Source organism: Echeneis naucrates, chromosome 6 (genome assembly GCF_900963305.1).
Source record: "Echeneis naucrates chromosome 6, fEcheNa1.1, whole genome shotgun sequence".
Classification (NCBI taxonomy): Eukaryota; Metazoa; Chordata; class Actinopteri; order Carangiformes; family Echeneidae; genus Echeneis; species Echeneis naucrates.
Genome location: NC_042516.1, coordinates 467,036 through 490,761, shown reverse-complemented (window position 1 = coordinate 490,761; position 23,726 = coordinate 467,036). Strand labels below are relative to the sequence as shown.

The 23,726-nt window shown below is 39.7% G+C and overlaps 1 protein-coding gene across 1 annotated transcript; it reads left to right on the top strand.

The window, feature by feature from the left end:
- The first annotated feature begins 246 nt into the window (after window positions 1-246).
- Window positions 247-11,484, top strand: cndp1 (carnosine dipeptidase 1). Its single transcript, XM_029504806.1, has 11 exons — window positions 247-357; window positions 1,412-1,555; window positions 2,212-2,374; window positions 4,142-4,230; window positions 4,917-5,114; window positions 5,209-5,293; window positions 6,985-7,143; window positions 7,230-7,396; window positions 7,511-7,652; window positions 9,195-9,342; window positions 11,368-11,484. Exons 1-11 carry the CDS (start codon window positions 247-249, stop codon window positions 11,444-11,446), a joined length of 1,485 nt encoding a protein of 494 aa, XP_029360666.1. The 3' UTR covers window positions 11,447-11,484.
- The last annotated feature ends 12,242 nt before the right edge of the window (window positions 11,485-23,726 follow it).

The window sequence follows — 23,726 nt, the reverse complement described above, 5'->3', positions numbered from 1 at the left end:
TGATAATTGATTAATCGGGCCATACATTTTCAGTTGTGAAAATTAAGTGATTTTCTAAGATCAAATTTACAGAAAATGTGCGTGGTAAATAAAATAAAAATAACTAGAAGATTTCAAAAGTTCGTTTGCCTAGTCTTTATTTTGGATGATAGATGAAAGCAATTTTTCTAAAACCTGTCCTATAGCCCTCATGTGTTTACTGGGGGAGTGCAGATGTTTCACACAGCTGTCTGACTTTGCCACTAGATGAATTTTCTAACCCTGCCATTCTTCCTGCTGGGGATCTCTACCGTCCACGCTTTCCAATACACAGAGCTGGCACAATATGTCGACAGTCATCAAGAAGAATATGTAGAGGTACAATAAACTTGTCTTGCTTTAGTTACTATTTTAAATGTTGCGACATTATGAAATCAAGTGCAACAGCTTCTTAATATACACCACAGGGACAAAAAGAGGAGGACCAACCAAATATGCTGTAAATATTACGCTCTTAAATCTGATTTAACCATTAAAAATAAACTGGAAACTATATTTTAACCATTATCTAAACATAAATTATCCAGAATAATCCAGTCCACAGGGTCATTTACTTTTAACATGACAGTTCTTAACAGTCAATCTGAACTGGTTTGCTGGTGCAAAGCTGGCCAGCATTGTCATTAGATGTTGGTATTTGGTGTAATTTTCAGTCACGCTGGTTGACCAAAATTCTATGTCTACTGTAGTCAACATGTAATACCAACATTAATATGGCATAGAATACTGATGACAGTTGAAGTTTGTATATTGTTGGTTTTAGGCATTGTTGCTATGCAACCAAAATCCAGCAGCATCCACATTTCTCATGTGCAAGTAATCTTATCATCAGCCCCGACTAAACCCAAAAAATATTACAATGTCAGTGAAGCAATGTTGGGTTTTGATTTGTTCAATTATATATAGCATATATATGAATATATAAGGATTCTGCTAAACACAAATGAATTGACCCGTGTGTGAAACTCTAAAATAAAACTCTTATTGCTTTTTTCAATAGCTGTTAGATGTCAGTTAGAAAGTCCAAATATATACATAGGATAATGCTGAGAAAATGAAATTAATTTAAAGAACCACTGACCAGAATTTGTATAATATATCAACAGGGAAAATATAATTTCAAAATAATTAAAGTTGAGTGGTCATTGTTGGTGATATGCTTTGTAGCTCCAGTGCTCAGGGAAACAAAAATGGTCTTAGGCAGTAGGTGGCAGTATGGCAACATGACAGGCAAATATAACGCTCATTCTCATTTTAATCCCTTTGATTACTTGAGTTGGTCACTTGGTGATGACAGTGCACAGCAGTGATATTTTATCATATTCTATAAGATGAGATAGGATGAAGCTTTGAATATTTGTGTGTTCTCCAGGCTCTGCGCGACTGGGTTGCAATCGAGAGTGACTCCAGTAATGTACTGAAAAGAGCAGATTTGCACCTCATGATGGAGAAGGTGGCTCAGAAACTGAGGCTGATGGGCGGGAATGTAGAGCTGGTGGACATCGGAGAACAAGAAGTCAGTGACAGAGCCTGTCATCATAAACCCTGTCTGACATAATATGGCTTTATGTACAGTGTGTATCACCTTATTTGGCTGGTAAATACTTGTGTTTAAGTCAGAGAGGTGGGCTCATCAGGGAGCAGGCGACAGTGGCAAATGAGTCGGAGACCTCAAAAAAAGCAAAAAGAGCAATCAGCACAGTCTACCTCCTCATTACTGACTGAAAAAAATCAAAGCTGCTCCACACACTCATGAAACATATATTTCAGCTGCTCAGCAGTAATTGGAGCCAACATGGCATGAACTCCGTTTGTGTTAATGAATGGTGAAAACAGTAGCCCTTTGATATGAAACATCAGATCTAGTTCAGAAAAGCAGAGCTGAAATGTACCGCTAATTGAATGCGATTTAGACTTACAGTGGAGTTGCTCTTTCAGTAGTGAAGCCACTCATTTGACCGCCAACTGAAAATATAGGCCTCGCTGCAAATTGTCTGCAGGGAGCGGAAGGGTCAGCTCACACCAACATCATCCGTTGACACTACTGGGCTTTGCTTTGTATTCCCGAACAATGAGGGTCGACAGATATTTTTTCATAAAACTGAGAATGGAAATGTTTTAGGGATAGAGAGTAACTTGACTTAGGAAGTTAACACTCCTTTTCATTTGCAGCTCCCTGACGGGCAGATGTTAGCATTGCCTAAAGTAGTAACAGCTCAATTTGGCAATGACTCCAGCAAACACACAGTGTGTGTCTATGGTCACGTGGATGTCCAACCTGCGAAGAAAGAGGATGGCTGGGCCACGGATCCCTACAACCTGACAGACATCAATGGTAATAGTCTTTACACTCCTCCGTCTTTCTTTTTAGTGGCTTCCACAGCTGAATTCCAGGGAAATGTGTCAAAGATTATACAGGAGAAAGTGATATTTAAATTTATATTTAAACATATGGAAACATTATATTCAGAAGCAGATACAGTTAATGTTGTGAGATAGTGAAAGAATTAAATGGGGGAATTTGTGTCACCCGTAAAGCTACTTATGCTACCACGTTAATGCTTGTGCAATAATCTACTACGAGTATATTTTAAACATGCTATCTGTTCAGATGCTTGGCCATCAGAAGTGCAAATGATGATGTTAGGTCAAACTTTGCTATAGGTTTTTGTGTGCCATGCAAAAGTAGAGTATAACTTAAATTAATTCAGATTTATTTATATAGCGCCAAATCACAACAGAGTTATGTCAGGCACTTTACATATAGAGCAGGATCTAGACCAAACTCTTTATGGCGTTGTTGAAGAGACCCAACAATTCCATCCATGAGCACACACTTGACAAGGAAAATAATCCTTGAAGAGGCAGAAACCTTCACATTATCCTGGAAGAACCTTGATAAACCTGGAATTTACTTTATACCCTGTGATACGGGGATGTTCAGGTCCAGAGGCAGTGAAGACCCAGATCCTACTGCTCCTTCCACCCTGCTCCAACTATGGGAGGATGTCTTCATGGTGTTATGTGTCGCTCAGACAGTTGAGTCTCAGTGTCCTCAGTCCATCAGACGTTATCTTGTTGTCCATCAGGTCAGTGATGGAACATCTTCCTCTGTGGTGTCCATGGCAAAAGAACTCCATGCTTCATGATCTATGTGTGGAGGACTCATGAACAGTTGTGATCCAGCTGCAGAGACGCCTCTATGCAGTGACTTTGACTCTGGTTGAGTCATTTCTGCTAGACTCGGTCCACTTCCAGAAAGTGCCTTCTCACAACTGTATCATGTCCCTCTGTGGAAAGTTTGTCTGACCTTGGACTGATAAAGATCTATACTCTTTATCATCTCTTCTTCACCCTCATCCTCTTATGAGGCTTGGTTCTCATTAGCTAGTGTCAAAGTGTCTCTAACTCGCAAACTCCAGTCTTGTTTCATTGATGGACTGAGGTCTGATAACTTGTTAACTACACTGTTAAAGTTTGAATGATGGACAAGAACAACACGATTTTATTCTGAAAATATATTGTATTTGTGACATTGGTTACAGTTGTAATTCTGTTTTCATACAAATCCAATGAGGAAAGTGTCTCATTCAACTTATAAGGCTACAAAGATTAAAAAGAAAGACACATGCTCCTGACTTTGATGTAATAAGTGTAATTATTATGAAAAACTTAATTTATATGACACAATTTAAGATACATTGGCCCAGGTTTTGCATGCACAAAAGAAAAACAGATTACATGTGTTTACAAATTTCCAACTGAATTTAAAAGTAGAAATTCTGCATTTATTATAGTTGAGGCAGATGGCTGCCCTCCCTGAGCCCCAGTTCTGCCTGAGGTTTCCTAAAGGAAGTTTTTCCTTGTCTATGTTGCCAAGTGTTTGCCCTTGGAAGGATATGTTGGTTCTCCTTTACAACTCCTTAAAGAGTTTGGTCTAGACTCGCTCTATGTGTGCCTTGCTGTAACATGGAATCATATAAATAAATTTGATTTGATTTAATTTGATTTGATTATGTATAACAACTCAGACTGCTGCTCTCAGAGACCTGAATCAATATGATGGATACATATAATGATTGTTTTGTGATTGTGCCTTTAGGTAAACTGTATGGAAGAGGAGCATCAGATAACAAGGCCCCAGTGTTAGCCTGGATCCATGCAGTGGAGGCTTACCAGGCCCTCAGCCTGGTAAGGCAAAGTTTACAACTGAACTCTTCAATTGGATAGTTCATCATGGCTCTGATTAATGAAATCAAACATGAGGAAATGTGTGCTGAAGACGTGCTGTGCTGTGACCTCAGATTAGAGGATAGATTAGAGTCACATTTGCATCATCTGTCTTGAAAACACTTCAAATATAAAAAAATGGAGAAGCAAACCCAACAGATTACAACTGTTTATTTAAGCAGATTGTTTTAGTCAAGTAAAATACTCAATACAGATTTAGCAGGAACAAACAGAGCACCTTCAGGCTAATGTAAGGGGAGTGCTGAGCTTCAGCCAAACTCACTTGCAATGTCACTACTGTTTCTGCAAAGTCACTGCAGCCGTCTGTTTGCACCCATCTTTGCTGTAACTTCGTTTTATGAGAAAATAACACAGCTGAGTATTTTACATCAAAAGGGATCATCCAAATGTTGGATGCATTAAGTAGGAAGAAGGTGCGTCTTGGTAAAACTAGTTTCAAACAAAGCTAAGGCCCATGATATTTCAGTCTGCAAAGCATTTTCTGGCACAACTGGAATTTCAAAGAGGGACACTTATCTTCCAAAAATGCACCGTTTTCAGATTATCTTCTTTTCCATCTGAGCAAGTCACTTTGACTTTCTGCCAAACACATCTGATGGAATCAAATTTTTATTTCCGTGCTACAGGAGCTGCCAGTCAATGTGAAGTTTGTCATTGAGGGCATGGAGGAGACGGGCTCCAATGGCCTGGATGCCATGATACTGGCCCAGAGAGACACCTTCTTCTCTGATGTGGATTACATCATCATCTCAGACTGCGGTTGGCTTAGCATACGGCCTGCTCTCACCTATGGCACCAGAGGCAACTGTTACTTCTTTGCTGAGGTTGTGTGCCATAAATTGGATCTAACTCTTACCTTGTTCTCATATTTTAAACTTGGGTGCAGTTGAGGTACTTCTTCCTCTGGTGTATTTGCAGGTTCAAGGACCTAAACAGGACTTACATTCCGGAGTGTATGGAGGGACTGTGATTGAACCAATGATTGACCTCATTGGTATTCTAGGTGAGTACATCTGCAAGTGAGTATCATCCAGCACATTGGTCAGTGGGTGAAGGTAACTAGGACAAAAAATAATTAGCAAAATAGTATGATGAAACAATTAAATAAACAATAAATATATTCACAAGCCAGTGACTTCTGTCTCAGAGCTCAGCTCTGACAACTTAGTGTGCACTTTAAAAACCTTGCACGATCCCAACTGCCTCCCTTTACAGGTGAACAGTTTCCTTAACCATCAAATTCAACGTTACAGCTTTCATGCATGCAGCATTATGCCTCCATCTACCCCTGTTGTTGTTCTGATTGTGTTATAAAAAAAAAAAAAATCAACACTACCAGGTCAGCTCTGTGTACTATGTATCATATAATACAACTTCAGCTCCTTTTCCACTGGTCCAATCACTAAGATGCAGCTACCCTGAGCTTTGGCCTGCAGGAGTAAACTGCAGCCCTAAAATAAGTTCAAAATAGCACCCAATCACCAGGTGAAGCGTTTGACGTGGAGGCTCTAAGGAGCTCCATGAAAAAGCGCTTAGCGTCTGCACTCGTCCCTGAGTCTCTGTACCCCAGCCTGGCCCCGCCATTAAAAATGTATTAGACCTGCCATTGCAAATCATATACTCATCCAGATCAGTCTGATTGTGTGCTAAAAGATGAGACTCATGGAATCAATGTGGAAAGCTGGTTAAGTAAAAAGAAGAAAAGAGTCAAGAGACAGATGGTAAATTGACAAATGAGAAAAATTTTGCTTCGCCTGCTCTCAGGCTTAGTCAGAAGGTTCAATCAGTAAAAAAAAAAAAAAAAAATTGCTGAAATATGCTAAAATGCTAAATATGCATTGCCATGTAAATTCATGCTGTGTCAAAAACACCCTCAAAAGAACTGGCAGTATTATAGTATTATAGTAGTATAAATTCTCTACAACATGAACTCAGGTCTGTTACAACAGTATCTTCTTTTAAATGTAGACTGAAAACATTTCTCTTCTCACAAGCTTTTGGTCAGCTGTGAGTGTCTGGTAATGTGTACTGCTAATGTGATGTTAAGCACATTGAGTACTTAACGAGTATTGACTTTGACAAAATAGATGTGGAACTTCCGGCACGGGGGGATAGAGGGGTGTAAAAGCAGCATGGTGGCATAGTGGTCAATGCTGAAGGTTGCGGGTTTGGTTCCCGGCCTGGAGTTTGCCAGGTACTCCGGTTTCCTCCCACCATTTGAAAGGCATGTTTGGGTTAACTGCTGACTCTAAATTGTCTGTAGGTGTGAGTGGTTGTTGGTCTCTGTCTGTCTCTGTGTGTTGGCCCTGTGATGGACTGGTGACCTGTCCAGGGTGTACCCCGCCCCTCACCCAGTGTGAGCTGGGATTGGCTCCAGCAGTAGAAGATGAATGAATAAATGAATGGGATTTAAGACTTGTTTGCTGACTCTGCTCTAATTGCATAAAATTTTATGATTGCCAAAACATTCAGAAAGCCACAGGTATTTTCCTAAATCAGCTCCAAGGCCTGTGCAGTAATTAGTGAGTCTGCAAATCATGAGGATTGGATTTTAAAGATATTGAATTCAAGTTCTTGCAGATCCTGCAACAAGTTGCGGCTGTGTAACTAACCATAAACTCAAATGTTGATCAAATGTGAACAGAGGCACTTTAAAGACATTCAGCCTTTCAGCCATTTTCCGTTTTTAATCAGATACACTGATCAGCCCCAGTGGTAAAATCCTTGTTCCTGGGATCAGAGACGCTGTGGCTCCACTGTCTGATGAGGAATGGAGGATGTATCAAGACATCGAGTTTGACATCGACCACTACAAAAACAAGATTGGTGCCAGCCAACTCATGTACAGCAACAAGGGGAGTAATAATCATGCAATAAGATATGATTTATTAACAAACCAGGGGAGAGCAACAGCTGATTTTCTGCCCTGCGTTTCCTGTAGGTGGATGTGTTGGCCCACATGTGGCGCTACCCCACCGTCTCCATCCATGGCATAGAGGGGGCCTTCTCTGACCCTGGCACAAAGACTGTCATACCTGCTAAGGTTACTGCTAAATTCTCCATAAGACAAGTCCCTAATATGGATCCTGCAATGGTGAAGAAACAGGTACAACAGGATGCAAATCCTCTGCTTTGGAAAAAAAATCCATATAGATTCATTTAGGATTTTTTCTTTCCACAAACTGCCTCTGCTCTCTTTCCTCTTGCTTTGATATTCCAGGTGACAGACTACCTTCACTCTGTGTTTGCAAAGAGGAAGAGTCCCAACTCACTTAAAGTCACTATGGTGATCGGAGCAAAGCCTTGGCTGGCTGACACTCAGCATCCTCTGTATGAGGCTGGGAAGGCTGCTGTAAAGAGAGGTACAGCTAACACCCCTCACCCCACCTGACACACCCATCAATGCCTCAAAATCTGAGACAAGTTGCAACTAAAAATATAAAGTAGTGTGGTTGCTTGTGGTTTCCTCCAGGTGAGCTCACGGTCTTGGCACAGATCTTGGCTTCTCTCTCAAGTATATAAACATGGATGAAGGGACAAGCAGCTCCAGATAAACCTCTCAGACTAAACTCATCCAAGCCAAATAAGCTCTCGGTTACAATAAGCAAAATGTCTTTTCATCTCTAACCCAAACCAAGGATGTGAGAAGCCTTGGTTTCATGTTTGATGACTGGCCCGCCTCCTCCAAACATACTGCATCACACATCAGGCCTTGGTGACATACTGAGCCAGTTAGGCTCAGTATGTCACCAAGCTTTTAGTCCAGACCTTGGTTTCCACTCGCCACAACTATTGCTAAACTCATACACAATTTCAACTTAACAGATGGTCCAGAATGCAGCAAACAAGACTTTTCATTCTCACAATTGTTCTCTTAGAGAGACATCTGGGTCAGTTATTCAGCCAATTATTCACTGTTACCCATTACATGCCAGTCCAGTATGTTCTGTTCTGAGGTTCTCTGATGGCGGTATCCCGACAGAGCAACACCATAAACCTCTTTTTGAATAGATGTACTTAATACCTATAGATATACAACAATCTTGCCTTCAGTACTGAGGATTGGGTGATGTGCCTTGTTTGCATTTTTCTAAAGAAAATATTGCATTTTTGATAAAAATTTAAAATGAGTAAACGTAAATATAAATGTATGTATATATATATATCCAAGGACTAATAATATTTCTGCATTTCACATCAATCTACCGATGTAAAATAAAATTTCTGGTGATTTTTTTGTGCCAAGTTAATACCTTTTTTAAAGTGGATGTTTAAAAAACAAACAATATTTCACCTAAATGAGCTTCTAATAATTTACCATGTCTGCAGTGCAAACTCATCTACCCAGTAATCATTTCTACAATTGTGCAGAAGGCAATATTACTCTCTGAAATCTTTATTTAAGTTAGTATATTTAACAGACTAACATCTTGATCTCACATGAGATGCAGAAATCTAAAGAAAGAGTCCTGATTATCAGCACTTACACATGCAGGCCCCGTGGCCCTGTTCCGGTTCTTCATCTTTATACTTCCACATACGTTGTCAATGTACGTTGACTTGACACACCTGCACTGCCAACATGTGTTTTATATACTGCATATGTTTCATGTTTACATAACAGTTCATCCTCCATTACCATTTTCTCTCTTCCTGCTAATGCAATAAACAGCCAAAGGAAGGACATCAGTTTAATTTATGCCTGCCTGTTTGTGGAAGTCAGTTATTTTTTTGTGGTAGTTTCAAAAAGGCTCCATTGGCTATATTTTATAGTTTATTATTTATTTAAAACTTTTGAGAATTGTTTATAGGTATGTTCACCAAGACATGAGTTCTGAAGCAAATCATGTCCAGTTCTTTTATTTTGTAGTAACACACCTATAACATAAATCTTCTTCTCACAGTTTTTGATATGGATCCTGATCTGATCCGTGAGGGTGGGACAATCCCCATCGCCAGAACCTTCCAGGATGTGATGGGAAAAAGCATCATCATGATGCCAATTGGAGGCTTTGATGACGGGCTGCACTCCCAGAATGAGAAAATGAACAGGTTTGACTCTGTTGGTTTTAAAAAAAGACTTGTTAGTGCGGAATATAAATTCCGTCACTAATCTTCCACATTCTTAGGCTGGAAAAATCCCATAGCCCAAGGGTTGGCAACCTTCAGCATTAAACAGCCATTTGGGCCAGACTCCCACCAAATAAAGCCCACCTGGAGCCACAAAACCTAGTTTACATCCATATGATAATAATGAAGGTAAACACTGCATATATAATTTCATTACACTTGCTATCATACAACTTACAGGGGCCACCATTTGCCTGGGCCTGGTAGTTCATTGGTGATTGGCTATCAAAAACTGACTAAACTATTAATATGAAAGATATTAATGTTAATTGATGGCTTTGTTTAATATCAAGGGTAACCTTGGAGCCCCACCCTAAAAAGGGAAACTGCACTATTAATTTGGATCTCTGAGTGTAATCAACTTAACAACTACAGCCAAATTACGATATTAAAGTGGAAGGATTCAGCGTTCTGCAGAGAAGAGGTTGGCAATATTCCTTCTCGTGCAACATCAAATAGATTCAATAATTTGTGTTTAAGAACATTTTGTACTAGTACTATGGGTAGTACTACCTGCTATTGTGTGTCTCTGTTGTTTCCTTGTTTGTTTGTTGTTCTCTCTATCTCTTAAGTTAAAAATGTTGCTGCTGTAACAATGTGACGTTCCCCATTGTGGGACAATAAAAGAAAATCTAATCTAATCTAATCTAATTAATTATAGAGTAGCAAACAAAGACACAGATACTATTTCAATATGGGCTATATACTTGAATGTGAGCGTTTGTGCAAGTGTATGTGTGTCTGTGCTTGGGGGACAGTGACCAAATGGCAGACAGTCAAACCACAAACAAGGTGGCTGCTGGGGCAACAAGTCTCATGTGGTCCTTTGTTAAGGCCAGCTGATATAGTTCCAAGGTGCCAGGGTAAAAAGGGGGAGGTTTAGTTGCCTGCAGAGTGAGTGATATGCTGATACTTGTTTGAACACACAACAAACAACAAAAAAGCCTATAAAGTCAGCAAATCTACATTTTCATGTGCGAAGATTAACAGTCCTGTTTTTAGCTGTGCTTGTTTTATACTAGGTTGGCCCAGTGAATATTACCCAGTTCTTGGACAAGCAGCTGTTCTTTGTGCTTTGTCCAAGTCCAGAGTCCAGAGCTGCAGGTCTGAGTGGTTGAATTTCTCTAGTTCTTTAAGTTGCTTGTGTTGATGGTGTTCCAGTTAAGTTAGCAGTCGATGCTAAATTGAGGGTCGTTGCTTGCAGGAAACAGCAAGGAGACATTGCATCAAGTCTGCTTGTCCACTCTTAGAAATCTTGTGCAGGACCTTGCGTTGCTACCATGGGAAGAGTGAAGAGTTACAAAGGAGATCAGGGCCAACCTCCGAGTCAGGAGAGCTGATCCAGGAATGAAGAGAGACGGGCACAAACAGGTGTGAGGGAAGCAAGATATTTGGGAGAAGAGAGAGAGGAGGAACAAACAGAGGTTTTTATAGGTCACATGTCATACAGTGACCAATAGCAGCTGGACTTAGAGTTTGTGATTGTCCTGTTACACATGTGTGAAAAGGTGAGCATTGTGGGGGAGCTGAGTTTAAAGGACCCTCTGTTGTCTGTGGAATAAAGGAACGAGTTGTCATTGACCTTCCCCAACATGCTTATGCACATATATAAGGCACATATACAAGGTGCGACACATATTCTGATTGACAAAATACTTAAACACGTTTTATTTCAATGTTACCAGATCACCTATATCTCCAAAATCACATTTAAAAAATAGCTAAATAGAATAATAGCCATTAGATTAGCCATAGATCAGCGAGCTGCGGGTTGCTGATCCCTGCCTTAAATGCAGAAACAAAAATGTGCAGGGATTTATCTGTCTTGGTATCTGCTGGTGGAACAGGAACTAGATTTTTTGTGGGCCTCAGGGACATCTGAGAAGTTAGTGTCTGTATATGTTGTTCATACCTACATTTAACACATTCCTCCTCTTCCTCTCACAGGTACAACTACATTGAGGGAACCAAATTATTCATTGCCTACCTGAATGAGGTGTCCCAGATCAGGAAGACTACTGTGTGATCTGCAGCCTGACGTAAAATAAAACTTTTTTTAAACTCACTGTATCTATCTATCTATCTATCTATCACATGGTGTATGTGGCATCTGTTAAAACTCCCTATGTCAGACTGTACTGTAAGTGTGTGTCCTGTAGTAAAATCTGTACAAGGCAACAACATGTTTTTGTCTTTTTACTATCACTGATTGCATGGCAATTATGTGAAAAACCAATACACACGCATTGTTCCTTCAGTCATTAAACTTTTATTTTCCAGTCAAACATTCATTCAGTGAAGACTCATGTAATGACTAATTTCTAAGGTTCTGATCTGAGTATAAGAACCTTAACAGAGGCTCTGCACATTCACACACACGCAGTGGGTGAATTGTGCGTGTGCACACAATCCAGCCGTTGTCTGAAACAAAATTGTATTCAGACGTATTGGTTGTTGTACAGTCAGCATTGTTCAGTATGACTGTTGTGAAACAGCCAAGAGTTATATAATCCCAAATTGGACATGAAAGCAGGTTCGTTTTAAAATAGCTTTCTTATACTTAGTGTGTAACCCCTAAACCCTAAATATCTATTCACACATTTTTGTCCTTTAACTTTTTCTTGAACATTAACCATGACCAGAACACAAACTCTATGGAGATCTATACTTTCTTATACAAAAAAAAGGTTTGAAATGTAATTCTCCTCATCATTTTTTAATGAACATTTCACGGTAAATCTGAACAAGTATGGACATGTACATTTACTTGATAATAATTATTACTAATGTTATGAAATATTCTAAACCAGTGTATAGTACTGATGAAATAATAAATTAAAATTGACAATTATGCATCATTTATCAACTGTTTGTATACATATACAAATAAGTCAGTTAATTTCAATACTCAATACTAATCAAGAGTTTATGAGAAATACATTAATGAACTGTGTATCTGCCTAAAACAGCTTTAACAGCAGTATTAATATACTGCCTACAAACAGGATGAAATTAAATTTGAATTTATTGTCATAAAATAAGTGAAAGAAGCCTGTTCAATCAGGTGAAGTGTTAAACTACAAAGCAAAATTAATATACCTACATACCAATATTGGTATTTATTAATGCTTATAACACACCTATCTAATTTGCTCAAACAAATTTAATATTCACACACATTTATTGTGCAGTCTTTGAGGACAGCCATTCTGGTATTGTGCAGCCCAGCAGGAAGTAGCGGGGAGGAACCCTGGTGTTGTGAAGAAGCCGTGTCTAACACTTCAGCGGCCTGATTCACAACACCAGCTGACCCTCCCCTCCTCGCACACACACACATTCACAGTACAGTGTAGAGACTGTGCGAAGACTGCAGCTCAGGAGTTGATCTTCTGTGACTCCATGACAGAAACAAGGCACTGACGAATCCCCAGCTAGTGTCTGCCCATCTTCTGTATGAGTTGTTCCCTCAGAGACCATCAGTTCGCATTAAATAATGCAGTGAAAACACTCAACTTTTATTCTGTGGTACACTTTCTGTATCTCCACACTCTCCTGCTACGCTGCAGCTGAATGCAGAGGTAGAAAAAGTTGGTGAGAGGAGTGAGTGGGACAGAGCAGTGGTGGACAATACACCCAATGTCCACCGGAGGACAGTCTGTCTGTATGTTGGGAGTCTGATGAGCCACACGCCATAGCTGGACCTGCTGCAAATGAGTCAAGAAGAGGAAAATATATTTAAAACTTGGAATTACTGAAAGATAGCAGGTGAGTCAGCATAGCTCTTCCTGAATCCCAGTGTGACTGAAGAGTGAAACACAAGGAGGCACTTTAATGTAACACTGCTCTATTTGGTTGCCTATTTATAAAGTACTTTGTTATTGAGGACAGGGCCTTGATGGAGCTGGGAATAACTTTAGTTTCACAGCAGCAAGCTTTAATCCACCTTGAAACCACCTGCTGTGGATGAAAGCTGAAGTCATGTCATAGTAAAGTGGGTTTACAGTAAAACGATCCTCACATCTTCACACAGTGTTTCAACAAAATAAAATTCTGTTCATCAAATAATCTAGGGAATTACTTCACACATCAAGCCTTTTAAACTCAAAGTCTGTAAATCAAGTATAATCCAAATTGAGCTGCTGGTCATGAGGGAGCCTTCCCTTAAAGCTAAATTTAAAAAGCCATTGAAATGTAAAAAGTACTGGATTTAAACCACAATATAGATTTTTCACTGGCAAAATAAATTTAAAATATCAAAAGAATAGTTCTCCGCTTTAAATGGAGTCTGTCAATGTTAATGTCATATATATTCAGTTAGAACTCTGTTAAAAGTGATGCAGTTAATCCCACACCTTCTTCTACCTGGGCAGAGCACCAGAATATATTCACGGAGCCTCATTCCACTCTGGAAATCAACTATAATAACACATAGAATACGTTTACTTTGTTTGATAAATCTGAATTCGAAACAGAGGCCCCTCCACAACAAAGAAGAGCAGCTGATTAGAGCTAATAGAAACACTGAGCAAAACTGTTTATTTTAGTCAGTGACTGAAAATGTCATCCAATCACAATTCAGCTGTATCTGAGCTGTTACACATTTACTCTCAGCTTTTTATTTTCAAAGAAGTGAATATCCAGACGTCTGAGGAGTAAAATAGGCATCATAGTCTCATAGCAGGAAAGGTCTGCATTTGAACCCAAGGCTTGACATCTACATGAAGGTCAGGTAGTCATTCTTGCTCTCACACTCCAGACACATGTAGGCTTGGGCTAATTGGTGTCTCTAAACTGAGTATGAACGGTTGCTTGTTTTCTCTATATGTGGCCCTGGGATAAACTAGCAACCTTCAGACTTTACCCCACCCTCTTCCAATGACAGTTGGGACTGGCTCCATTCCCCCATGACCACGCAAGGACAAGTGTTACATTTAATGGACAGGAGGTTCAGATAGAGGAGTGAAAAGGATAGAAAGTGGATGTTAAACATGCAAGCTCCAGGCAGGATAACACACACCAGCACATATGCAAAGGGAATGTGCATTCAATGTAAAGCATACACCGGCAGCATATAAAACATATCGCTACATATCATATTTTTATATTATGATTACATTTTAATGTATAAAAATTACAGATTACTGCTGTTGATATCAAGCTAATAGTGAATCTTGGCATCTTGACTTCTGGTTCTGGTTGACAAACACTGTGAGCCCCCCCCCATCTTTTCGCTGCTGAGATTAGCCAGGACCTACAGAGAAGTCCCAGCAAACGCTGCTCCTTCTCAATGGGCAGCTTAATCCAGCTGTTTCAGAGCGCTGTGTGGGGCTGTGGGTGAGGGAGGTGGTGTGCTGTACCACTCGTGCTGCTGAGCTGTTTCTTCTTGTGAAATTGGGTTTTAAGTGTCCCCTTTGACTGCACCATTAATCAGCGGTTTGTCCTTCTGCCTGTCCAACCCAGGACAGGTCAGGTCCTCACTAATTCCTCCACTATCCGCGGTGTCACACTCAAAATAATATCCCAGCAATACATTTCTCCTAATCTCTTTTCATCAGGTCTGCTGGCCTTTCTGGTCAATCTAATTGCAACAAAGACCACATAAGGGCTTTTGTGCCAAAAGAAAATTCTTTTACAGTTTCAATTAAATGACTGGGCTTGACCAATGCTGGCTCTTGGCTGGATGCCAGTGTCCTTCAGACAAAGACTGTCATTGTGCATAATGGATGGAGACACTAAAGCAAGAGAGAAAGAAAAGCGGCACAAAGAAGTATGAAGTGTGGAGGGAAAAAAAGCACCCAAAGTTTGCTCCACATATCAACTCATTTCACAGGCAAATGTGTTTTGTGTGTGTGTGTGCGCGATGAAAACGGATATAATCTGCAACATGTTTTCTGAACTTACTTCTTAGGAAGTGGATGCAGTCAAGGAGTCTTTTAGTGTCTTTTTTAATGCTTTCAATTGATCTGTTGTGTGTGCTGCTTCTGTGAATCAGGTAAATTGTGTATTTTTGTTGTCTTCAGCTGCTCACACTACATCAATTGAGATATAAAGCTTTCTCTAAATGTCAGAACATTACGAATCCCTCAGTGGCCTCAATATTATGAACCTGTGTCTCAGGTTGATGATCCTCCTCCACCTTCCCCTAAACATCCAAGCACACAACAAGGACCATCTACTGTCAGCCCACACCGTGTTCTGCAGCTCTCTGTGAGACTGCCTGTCTGGAAGAGCAGCTCATTCAGTCAGTAAATCAAATGATGTTACTGATCAATTCAATTCAAGGCCAATTCATTGGAGTGACATTTTTTGGAAAACTTGGAGGAAGTCCCTCTCTCTCTTAGCCATTCTTTGTCCGTTTTGGAATGGGTGTGGTCTGGATTTAAGGTACTCTCTTCAGTCATTATTAGAGAGGCTATAGATAGAGACTGTGGTGATGTTTGACACAGTGGACAACATACATATCAGATTGATAGAAAATATGAGAATGTATGTGCTGTATCAAGAACTTAATGTGTACTATGAATTATGACTTTAAACTGTTGTCTTGGCCTCTGGCCCAAATATTTTTTAACTTTGATCTGGTGAGCAGGAATATGTCCCTGAGGACAGAAAGAACAGAAAACGTGACATGATGTCTCCCTGTCCCATTACTCTGTTGTGGGAGATTCTGTGTACAGCTTGACCAAAGAGATGCTGACTTCTTTGTGTAAGAGTGGTGACATTCACCATCACAAATGTTTTTGGTTTTCATATTTCCTATATTTGGTTGAGGAAAATTCCTTTAATTGCAAGAACTGTTCCTTTCAAGCCTTCCCTGCCTAGTTGCAACCTCCTGATTTTAATATTACAATGACAACGTTGGATCCAGGACCTTGATCCTGGTTCAGAATGATGCAACACAGTTTGTCCTTATAGCCTCATCTATTCCTACAGTTACTTATTAAAATGAGTTCTCAATAAAATATGTTCTCATTTAAGAAAAAAAAAAAGTTTGGTTATGAATGAGAGTAAATGAGATAGATAGATAGATACATATATGGATAGATGGATGGATTCAATAGCACCTGAATACGAATGCAAAACAGCCAAGAGACAGAAATACATATAAATCCCAAAAGCATAAAAATGGACAGATATAAATAAGTAGCTATATCTATATTGACCAAAATAAATACATACAACTTACTAATGGAATGGTATAATGACACACTGACAGGGGAGGCAGCTCTAAACTCCTCTTTCTCCTCGGCCAAGTGGTAATCGACCAGTGAAAGAAGGGCAATCTGAGAACACAACCTTCAGCCACCGCCAATGTCAAAGTACTTAGAGCAGACTTCAGAGAAGTCATAGTACCGTATGTGGATCTGTGCTACATTTGAAAGGGTTGTTTAAAGGGTTACTGGCCTGTGTCCAGTTCCACCAAGTTTGGTGCAAGTCACTTCAGGACTTTTCATGTAATCCTACTGGACATAGGCAAAAACATCGCCTTCTCTTTGCACCTCTCCTGTGGACCTGCAGCCTAGGTCTTCTGCACATACACACACATTGTTAAGGAAACTCTCCCTGAATCAGGTAAAAGGAGGAGAAATCGAGGGCGCTGGTTTGGCTGCTGTCAACAGTATTTTGACTTCATGGACTTTGGATTTTCAGTGGCAGTGCTGCAGCTTGGCCACAGCTTCCCTCTTTGCAGCCAAAACAACTCCTGCCATGCCACACCCAGTTAACATTGCTCTCCGCTTTTGTTAGTTGCCCCCCCCCGCCTCACGTAATCTCCCACTGGAGCTGTCCATCCTTCGCGCTGCTTTCAGACAGCTGTGCTTACACTGCATTACGCAGACAGGGTGGGAAAGGAAGTGATGAGGAGGGAAATAGAGTTTCCCTGCCTATGGATAAAAGGACACTTTTTGTGCTTCCTAATGGAGTTTCAGATCATTTATTTAGATCACTTATCCAGACACCACCTGACATTGGCATCATTGATTTAATATCATTCATTCTGTGGAAGGAGGAAAATGACGGAATGAAGGTGGCGGATACTTCTGAGAAATGAGCAGAGTGACAGGGATTCAGCCAGGCGTTCACTCACACTTGACTCACACAGTTTTTCATAAAAATAAAAAATGATTAGTATAATCATAGTCATTTGATGTTTTAAAGCTGTAAATTCTTTTCATGATGTTAGCAAATTTTTGAGAATCATATTTCCATCATACACAGTTTAGTGTAAGACTGAAACATGTCAAATAAAAATGGCATGTAGTTACAATTAAAAAAATAAAGAAACACAAAACTGTTTCACACACATGCTCCCCCCTTGACTGACTGACTGTCTGACAGACTGACAGACTGACCGGCTGCAGTCTATGAGGAGACAGACAGTAAAGCTTGAGCGATTGTCCAGCAGCTAGATTGACTCCCGTATTTTCAACCCCAGGATAAACTCCAGCGTTATCACAGGGGAAGCAGCTGGCTGCCAAACAGGACAGGTGACAGAGATGATGCTGCCTGCCAATCCAGCAGGTTTCTAGTGAGGGAGGAGGGAGAACGTCTGAAGGGAGCCAGACAGTTTAAATAGAATGAAGTCACAGCTTTTAGAGAAGGGAATGCAGCTGGTTTAAAATGTTGCATTTTTATTGACAGTGACTAAGAAAATATAAAGTGATTAAGCAATAGAGACAGGATTTATGGCTCTTTGACAGAACCCAGATCTTGAGGAGCCATTCAAAAGACTGGCTCCTTGTTATGTTTATTTTTCAGAAGTCAATCAGGGCTAATTAATTTTTATCAAGGAAATAATCACTGGCAGCAATTATAAGGTCAAATTAACATTTACACATCCCACCAATGTATGCTGTTTTGATGGGAATAATTTTTTCATTTGGACAGATAATGATGTGGGCCCAGTGGTGTCTGAGGCAGCGTTTGGTGATGCTGGTGCTGAAGATAGGATAAGATTGATCTGGCTTCTTACACTGTGGAGGCATAACTAGGTGAATCTGTGGAAGTAGAGGGACTTTCAGTGATGGAATCGTCACTCTCATTAGTGCCGTAGTCAGTCTGTTCTTTTCTCACATCTGACACTAAACCCAAAAACCACAGAGGAGACAAGTTACAAAAAAAGAGGGAGAAAAAGGCGAGGTGAGAATTTTCAGATTTTTGATTTTCTTTGTTTCATGGAATAAAAAAGACAGAGAACACATCACCAGCTCACCTGAGAAATTTAGATGAAAGTAAATTATAAATCGATAGCTTTAATTAATGTTGATGAATCTAGTGTTAACTTTTCTACATCTTGAGTAAACAAATGGTTCGGACTTTTCAGTATCCAGGCTGTGTATCTGAAAAATGAGCCTGGAAATGATCCACAGTTACTCTCCAATGTGAAGCTGACAGTATCTTCGGACCCATCACGACTGAGGCAGAACAGCCTCTGTCATGGAAGAATAATTGATGCCTATAAATAGGAGATTATGCCTTCCTGGGCTGGTAGACAGTCCAAACTTGAACAAGTCTGAGCTCTTAACAGACTGCATTCCCATTTAAATGAAACCTTAGGATGAAAAATTGTATATTTTCTCTCTGAGTAATTTTCTTTAAGCTCTGTATAAATCTTGACTTTTGGTGGAAGAAAGCAACTTGAAGAGTTTAATTAGTTTATAAAATCACATAGGGTGTGCCAGCCTCTACGCTAGGTCCCCACGGCAGACCAACAACAGTCTGCTCATTAGGAGAAGCTACTGGTCTGTGTCTGCTGCTCTGCATGGGCTGCTGCCAGAGTCTCTGTGGCTTAGAGGAAACTGCACAAACACTGACTGTATGTACATCAAACCTAAGAAAAAGACCAAATCCAACAATGAACTTATCAACTAAGAAGTTACTGTGTGTGTATCACAGCCTGATGTATCTGAGTCCTCTAAGCTACAGAGCTCAGAAACCATTAAAAACACATCAGTGAGTCTCAGTGTGTCACTGGGTGACATGTTGCTTCATCACCATGAGCACACACGCTGTAGATTATCTAGACTCACACACACCATGCTGTTGCCCCAAATACTCACTATTGCATAAAATATGTAGAAATAGTCCCAAACAAATGCACAATACCATATTACCGTACCATACTTTTCTTTCTCTTTATGGTCAATTTTTAGGTATTAATTTTTACATGCACAAGTGACACTATAATCAGCTGTCAGTCTTTTGAAATTAAGAGAAAAAACTGAGATCAAAAGTTTTTCAACGCATCATATAATGTCATATAACTGACATATAACAAAAATATTTATCTATATTTATCTGGTTGGTGGAGTATGAACTTTAGTTAGTGAGGTGGACTAAATTCAAAACTGCATTTGCTAATTACTGACAAAATCCAACAAAAAAATAAAGCTGTCGAAATCTCATGACGGTGGAGCCATTATGTTGCAGCTGCAGACAGGAAGTGAAGCAGTGATTTTAGACTAGTTGGTGTTTGACTGGGTGTTTGGCAGGCGTGGCACACTGCAGCGGCACTGAACCAGCTGGCCTCCATGGATAGACAGACAGGAAGACAGAGAAAAGGAGGAAGTGAGCAGAAAGAGACAGTGGGATGGAGGGAGAAGTAGTTGGATGTCAAAGGGAAAAGGCGAGAAGACGCAGGGAAGCGTAATACACTGCTCTGACTGACAGAGCAAAATCTCACACTGCAGGGCCACAACACTGCCTCTTCTCCCTTGCATTTCATGTGCAGGAACTAAAATTGAGTCATCATCTGCAGGACCAGTGGTGCCAAATTACTTGCAACTTTTGAGTTGTTGCTTTTCCTAATTAGCTTCCATGCAAACTTGGAGGCTCCGCGTCGCAAAATGTATGTCACTTCTATAATCTGTTCTGCAGACTAATTTAAATCAGAGGTAACTACCTTAAGGCTGTGCTGTGGATGGAGTCATTTCCTGCCCACATTAACTGATAGGATCTGTAATAACACTGAGATGTAGCTCAACTGATGGAGCCAGGTGAAGGAGGGAGCTCTTGTTCTATTAATCCTAATGTGAAAATGATGGAAGAAAAATGAAGTCAGATAGCGATTAAGCGATTAATCCCACAAGGGGCAGAACATGTGAGCTGCATAACTAAAAAAAATAATAATAAAAAAAAAAGATGCAATTATGTAATCTACAAACTGCTTCAAAGGGTGTGGATGCAAATTAAATACAGTGACTAACAGCCACAGCACAGGTGTGCACGGGTAGAAGGAGAATTATCAGATTGGATCCAGCCCAGAAACACAAAACTAATTAAAGCATTGTCAGGCACAAGAGCTTTATCTCACCAACAAGTTTGTTGTATATTTAAAGGATATTTTAAAATGAAAACTTTCAGGGATGACAGTAAAAGATTGGGATCATTTGCAGATTGCCGTGACACAGCTTGCTTTATCCTTCCAGTTAACTCGGTAGGATGTCTGCAGCTCCCTAGGGACTGTATGTGTGTGTGTGTGTGTGTGTTCTATGAGAAGAAGAACTAGCATATGCATGATTTGCTGAATGGACAGACTGACAGCTGGAGCCAGTCCCAGGGGACACAAGGACGTACCAGAGGATAGACTGCCGTGCTCAGGCTTTGTACATTCAACAGTTATAAATTAAAAATTTTTTATGTTTATGTATAAAGGCGATGTTCTGTGGAGAGAAGGATCTGTAGGTCAGAATACTGAGAAAAAGTAGATCCTCAGTACATGTTCAGGACAGAGGCCTGTTTAGTGCACAATAACTTTAATAGATTAATTACCAGGGTCATTTCACAGCAGATGACCATAGGAGACTCTTAATGAATAGAAGTCAGTGTCACAAATAAGGCACAAAACTCTAGCTTCTACTCATTTCCTTGAAATGTGAGGAGTAATTTGATGGCAGGTAATGGTTGATTCCTGGGAGGAATATGTTGGAAAATGATCATGTGAAAGGTTTAATTAAAAGTAGACATTTATATCACTCAACAAAGTTAACTACGGTGTTTTTATTATAACCTTGACAGGAAAGATCATCTAGCGTTGAGAAAATACTTTTATTTTAAATAGATCAGCATGATATGCAAAGCCAAAGATTAAGATGCCAAATGTGTCTGTGATTTTTGAGATGATTTCTTTTAAAATGGTTTCTCCTGGTCAGCACAACAGAATAGTGGTTAACGCCCTGGAGCCTTTCTGTGTGGGTTTCTTCCGGGTACTCCGGTTTCCTCCCACTGTCAAATACATGTTAAATAATAGTTTTATCTTCCGTTACATCCACCAAGCAGTTCAGTTATATCAGCTCATGACTTAAAATTGCTGTTGCATTGTCCTCGGATCATAACCTGCTAGACCTGCTCAGTTATATATGTCAGGGTCCTAAATGTAGTTATTGAGATCTACTTGCTTCTAATCAGTTCTACGACTCAGTTGATAAGGTATAATTTCAAGGTATGATTTCACATCTTAAAATACTGTATTACTTAATGTGTAAAGTGTAATCATGTTTCACCAAAAGAATTAAAATAAAAATATAAAAATGTAAAATTTTGTAGATCCTTGTTTAGATTTTTTGAGTGCAGAAGTCAGTGTAGTGATGACACATGATTTTAATAAGACAGTGAATATACATAAATGAATGAAGTGATGTTCATTCATCCATCAGCAGGTTAACTGCAGATTAGCAGCTTTAAATATCCTGTAATGAGACTTTTACATTTTCCCCTTTAATTCTTTTTAAGAATCACCAGTCACACAATACTTCTGTCTTTAAGATTATCTGGAACTTTTTTACAGAAAATTACTAGGAAAACTAAAAGAACACAATGACTTCATGGTGAGTTTAAATCCTCATCCTTCTTCTCCGCAGCAGTTCCCACAGGTCTCTGTGAGTGCCCCTTAGGCAGCTTTTCATTGTTACTTATTGACAATAAAGAGCCAGATCCAGATGTGAGAGTAACTCATAAATATCTGTCTTGTTTCAGCTGAGTCACAGGAGACTGAGTCCTGACTGAACAGATTAATACTGAGGATGAACAAGGACTCATGGAGAGACTCAGACACGTAACATGTATAAAAGCCATCTCATTATTTAAATGAGTTGAGCTGCTATTATATATAAATGTGTTGAACTGAATTATAAGATGTCATGACAGAACGTCAAAATCTTTAAACCTACAATTCGGTAATATGCTCAGTTTTCTTTCATTTCTGTCACCGTAAAAGGTAATTTAGTTTTAAAATGAATAAAATGTTTTAATTTGTTGAAATTGGGTTTAGGTATTCTGTTCCCTGTGATCACTGATGGAGCAAGTTTTAACTTTATTTCCACTCAGTGAACGGGTGGGAATAGTTGACTTCCTACCTCTACGCTGACTCCAAGGCCACAGGAAGAAAGCCCAGAGCTCTGATGTCTGGTCTGCAGGAGAGAAAAAACATAATAATGAATTTCTTTCCCTTTTGATCTTTCAGAAACACACACACGGTAGTTGTTTTTAATTCAGTGAAAAAGGCATGTGTATGAATTTTGTCTATATTTGTGGTGCCTGAAAATTGGGAACTGTGGAGGTTTGACAACTGCATTGAAGCCACAAAGACTGATTGAAAATTACCATTCAGTACCACTAGGTATGGGTTTGGGAGTGCATTATGTTCATGATGGGTCCCCAAGAATGTTGTAAAGCTGAACCAAGGGCACGCGCTCGTGTGTGTGGGTGTGCTGCCAGCCTATTGTTTGGTAATAAGCTTGTTGATAACGCGACTGTGCAGCTGCCAGTCCTCAGTTCTATGAATATCAACACTGATTGGATACGGAGGAGGCAGCAGCTGCCTCTGGACCAATGAAGGCAGAGGTTGTTGGGGTGTAACAGCGGAGTGGATGGATATTAATTTAAGCATGAGAAGAGACTAAAAGGAATCGGAATGTTTTGCCTTGGCAATGAGACAGCTATCAGGGATGTGGGTCTGGAGTCTGGAGGACACAGGACTCTGCCCTGAAGCAGAACTTGGTTCAGGGTGTGAAACTAACTCAAGCAAAAGATATTACAGATGTTCAATAAAAAATATAAACACTAAAAACATCAAATTCAGGAATCTGCTCCGTGTAAACTACCATCTTACTTATATTATTCAGAAAACTCTGTTTTCTGTATTATCCTTTTATTTACTATCATTATTGATATAATGATAGTTTATTATTATTTATATTCTTGATATATCTTTTTTTTTATTGCTTATGTTTAAAACACTTATTAATCAGCCTTTTGTTGTTTGTACCGTGTTTGCATGTTTGTTGATGTCTGCACCTTGTGGGTTTTTT